The sequence below is a fragment of the Polypterus senegalus genome, unplaced genomic scaffold (assembly GCF_016835505.1).
Source record: "Polypterus senegalus isolate Bchr_013 unplaced genomic scaffold, ASM1683550v1 scaffold_8287, whole genome shotgun sequence".
NCBI lineage: Eukaryota > Metazoa > Chordata > Cladistia > Polypteriformes > Polypteridae > Polypterus > Polypterus senegalus.
This window is the reverse complement of record NW_024381785.1, coordinates 1-5,104: the sequence shown is the minus strand read 5'-3', so window position 1 is coordinate 5,104 and position 5,104 is coordinate 1. Positions and strand designations below refer to the sequence as shown.

Below are 5,104 nucleotides of genomic sequence, written 5' to 3'. Positions count from 1 at the left end.
TTGTAATTAATTTGTCATTGGTGTAAACCTGGAGCTTCCAAAGCACAACTGCAGAGGTTTAAACACTTATGTAAACACTAACTTTGGAGATTTTCTTCTTCAATTAAATGTCTACATAAAATAGTTTATTTTGACTTTGGAAATGTTTTGTTACAGCATAAGAAAAAATATGGAATGAATAAATATGTGTACAAATATTTTGTCTTGCATAAAATTATGACAACTTTCATGGGAATTGAATACTTTTGCAAGTCACAGTATGTTTGTGAAAGGGTTTGGTGGTAATTATTTTTAAGTTAGGTTCACATTCAGCTGCCTTTTTATTCACTTCTAGCTACATCCAGTATAAGTGTACAGTCAGCTACTTATTCACAAACCTTCTTCTATATTAACAGCAAGGCAAAATATTCTACAGTGTGTACATTAATCCGCAAACTGATCCATTATTTGAAAAAATAAATATTTGAGATTTTCAACCAAAACTTGAACAGGTTGAAAATGTTAAACTCAACTTTAACAATGGAATCTGTCCTGAACAAGTTTATATTATCCTAATTAATATACATGTTGTAGATGTGCAAGCATTGTGGCGCAGTGTTTAAGACTGCACTTTTAAACTGAGTTTGTGGATTCAAGTCCTGATAATGACACTATGTGACCATAAACAAGTCACTTCACCTGTCTGTCCAGCACTGGGCAAATCTAACCAGTAGTATCTAAATGTTGTATGTTGGATAAAGGCGTTAGTAAATGTAGAATATTTTGCCTTCAGAATGAATAACTGGTTTCAAAAGTTGTGTGAAAACGTACTGTGGCTGGGTGCGAGCAAACATGATCCAGGAAGCAAATAAGAAGACGGCCCAATACGTACCTAACTTCAGCCTTGTGTTCATTACAAACTCAAAGGTATTATAGTAATAATTACCACCAAGTCCTTTTGCAGACGTATTGTTCGGAAAAAAATATACAGTGCCGTTTAAACGCAGATGCATCTCCTAGACACTTCTCTTTACACTCCATGACTCTACTGGCCCCTGAGGTCCTGTTTCTTGCCCCGCCCATTGCCTCTGAAGATCACGTGAACAACCAATATTGTTCACACGCAGAACCGATATAGTTCATACACAGAGTTGCGATAGTGTGCGCACGCATAACCAATATGTTTCATACGCGAAACCGACATAGTGCACGCATACAACCAATACAGTTCAAGCGCAAAATCGACAGGTTACCCACATGAAACCAATATAAGACGTGCATGAAACCAATATAGCGCATACGCAAATCCATTGTTAGACCGACACAGAACGCAAGCCAATATAATTCATAGGCAAACCGGTAACATGCAAGCGTAAACCAATGCAGTTCACTCACAAACCAATAACAAATCGTACTGGAACCAGTGATATACACATGCAAATCAATATAGTTCATATGCAAACCAGTGCTATGCATATACAAACGGATATAGTTCACACACAAACTGATAATATACGGACACGAACCAATATAGTTCATATGAATGAAACCAGTATTGTACGCACGCAAACCAATTAAGTATGCACGCAAACCGATAGTAAATATTCATAAACCAATAGTGTTCACACGTGAACCAATAGATTACACACAGAAATATATGATTTATGGCCTGTTTGGCCCCTCATAGAGATGAGCACCTGTGCAGAAAGCACCAGCGTCAGTCGCGATTGGTTAAAGGGTGCAGCGTGTCGCGGAATTGGATAAAGATTTATGCCCAGACTATAAGAGGTACTTGCTGCCTCGGGAGGGCTGTATTTAGACTCGGTGGTGTGGTCAGTATGGCGTTTTCAGTTAGTTTACCAAACAGCTGCTTGTGCCTTATTTTATAAATTCCTTGTATATGTTTTAGATATCCCCTAGTGCTGCTTTATTTTGGTGGAGATATTTATATATATTTTGGGTGTTGGTGCACTTTTTTTTTTTTTGTTCTTTCATATACCCTCTTTTTTCCTTCACTTTAAAATATTTTTGGTATTCTTTGGACTTTATCTATGTAGTTTCTTCCATAACTCATTTTCTACATTTTGGAAGACTACCATTTTTGTGTATATACATTTTTGTCTTTTTTTTTCATTTTTGGGGACTGGAAACTTCACTGTATATATTGCTCACTATTTTTGATTGGGACATTATTTTTAGTTGTTTTGTTGCACCTGTAAATAAATCCACTCTTGTTTTGGAAATACCACCTTTTTGTGTCTGCGTCTCCATGTCTGACTTCTCACAAATCTGATCCCGGTTGATCCTGCACTACAAGATACCCACTGTGTAGTCTGGTGCCAAACTTGCCACTACATGGGGTGTCACTATTTAATGGCAGTGAGGACCGAAAAGTAGGAAACGATCAGCAAGCGGGATTGGTGCCAGCCAGGAAGATGAAGGAGGAGGTTGGCTGAGATCAGAAGGAGCTAATGACTGCATTTTAACCTCTGCTTTTATTGGATTTATTTATTATGGTTTTTATCCCCCACTTTTCACTTAGGTTTTATGGATTTATTTATGGACTTTTGAGACTCTACAGTGTGGACACTTTATGTTTTGTTTGGATTTGGTTTTTAATAAAACCACTTTTCCACCATCCCCTTGCTGTGCGTGAGATTTGTCCCCATTTGTCAGCTCATCTCAGCTATAACTATCGATGGTGTTGGGTTATAGGGGCTCCCATATGTGAATGGGGAGTCTGGAGGAGACCAGCATTCACACTGCTCATTTATGGTCATAAGCAAAACCATCTGCACTATCTTTTCCTCCAATCCTATAGTGGGCTCAAGTAGTTGATGATCTTTGTCTCTCTCTCTCTCTCTCTCTGTGTCTGTTTCTCCATCTCTTCCTCCTACACACATGCATATTTCCTGCACAGCTTCTCAGGAGGACACTGCCTTTCTGATGGTGCTTCTCTCTCTCAGGTCTGTGTGGCCACAATCCAAAATCTTCCTTCCAAAAATGTGATTGTTATAATACCAGAAATCATGTTAGTAATGTTTCAAGGTGATACCATACGTTTAAAAAAATGTAACCACATGTTGTTACTAAAGTACTTCCAAAAGAATAATCACAGTTCATTCATATCCAAAGTCCACTCTTCCAGTCTTATGTTATCCTTAAACGTTTCTGTCGATGCATCTACTGCTTAAATTTATCTGTCACTGTGGGAATTAGAAATTCTCATTTGCAATGTAACATTTACCCCTCTTTGTGTTCATTGTCACATTTTGGTATCCGATAACCCACATTATAACTGCTAAAATCCTTATCTTTGTGATCTGTGGTTAGGCAGTTTTTTGTTCAGTGTTCTAGGAGAATGAAGTGATGTGAGTCTCAAAGCACAGTAATAGATGGCTGTGTCACTCAGAACTAGAGTAGAAATTGTAAGTGTAGTAGATTCTTCTTCTGCTGTAGAAGAAAAACGTTCCTGAGCAAAATGTGCAGTATCGCTGTGTCCACTATTTGACCGGGCCCCTCTCTGCAGAATGTATTGCATGACTTGGTTTGGATACTTTCGGTACCAATAAAGAATAGCATAGCTATAAGTTGTTGAGTAGCTGCACTGGAGTGTCACTCCACTTCCTTCTGAACCTGAGGCTTTTGTTTCAATATTAGTGACTGAATCTTCTGTTGTTAAACCTGAAAAAAGTAAGAAAAATATTTAAATGTGTAAAAATGAACAAGCATAAAATAACATGTGCATTTAACATTCAGTACCTGGAGAGACAATAAAAATAAAGCTCATAAAAAAAAAGTACTTTTCCATTTTTTATTGTATTTACAAAAAACAATTATTCCCCAATTTATTTCTTGCTAGATGAATTAAAAATGGCCCATTGATGTATGTAAGAATTTAAGCAGGTCTGTAGGTTTATCTGGAAGTATCTTTCATTTGTATATATTTGCATTCAAGTTTATTCTGGTGAAAGAACTGGGCGTGTCATCAGACTTACCTGATTAATCTGAGGAAGTTTTAGCATTCAAAATGTACATGCAAAATTAGCAAAGCTAAGAAAACCATAGTAATGTCAGAAACATTTTGGAGTCTGAGTCTAGTCATTTCCAGAAGGGAATAATGCTCTTTAATATTTCAATAATTGCAAAATGTCTTTTTGTGGGTTGACCAAACTTCTAGATTATTCATCCTTCTTGAGTAATGTATATTAAATAAGTAATTTTTGTTTTTTGTATAGTTACTTTCTGTTTGTCCAGCATGATCCTGAAATAAAGAACTGAACACTTTCATCCATCTTTGCCAGAATATGTTACTTCACTGATTTGTACCTTAGGTACATAGGTCAAAATAGTGAGTTTTGTTTTCTTTTTTCTTTCTTAATAGACTGAAAAGAAGCCTTAATGACAGAAGAGACAGGTTGGTCACTGCCCTTGTAGCAGCTTTTTATAGTCGACACCATCCCAAGGTGATTCACAAATACTGAACTGTAGTTAAATTATTTTATTTCTTATTGTTGCTATTACAATTGAAGAAGGCACAGGTTAAGTGATTTAAGTCATTCAGAAACAGACATTTATATGGCAGCTTTGTAATTTAAAGTCGAATACCTTAAACTCTTTGACACACCAAATTTAAAAGCAGAAAAAAGAGAAAATTTGTAAAAACTTTTTTTGGGGGAAATCAGAAAATGTAAAAGAATTATTTCTCTCAAATATATAGGTTTTCATTTTTTTTTTAGGAGGCATCACGGTATTTAAATGATATTTTTAAAAAAATATTTCTTTAAAGAAAATTTTTAAAAACTTTTTTGTTTCTTGGGTAAAAAGGGTTTATTTAAATTTAAAGAAAAATGACCCCTGAAATTTTTACTTTATTATTTCTTTAAATAACTTTGTTTCTGGATATTTTATTTTTAGATGACACTGAGTTTTTCAAAAATAAAGATACTAAGTTTTGATGAAGGGATTTTCGATGCAGTTTAAAAAAAATTTTGGGTTTTTTTTTTTAAGATTCTTGTTTGGAAAATTCCTTTTTAACATTTTTTTTAATGTAAACTCAAAATGTAAATTTTCCCGGGATTTAAGGGGTGGGAATGTCCTGTTTGGAATGGAAAACTTAGTGCCC

At 35.4% G+C, this 5,104-nt stretch overlaps 1 gene segment (V, D, J or C); it reads right to left on the bottom strand.

The window, feature by feature from the left end:
• Positions 1–3,289: 3,289 nt before the first annotated feature.
• Positions 3,290–3,868, bottom strand: LOC120520925. The segment is given in 2 exon segments: positions 3,290–3,663; positions 3,742–3,868. Coding segments are annotated over 2 exon segments (423 nt in total).
• Positions 3,869–5,104: the final 1,236 nt, after the last annotated feature.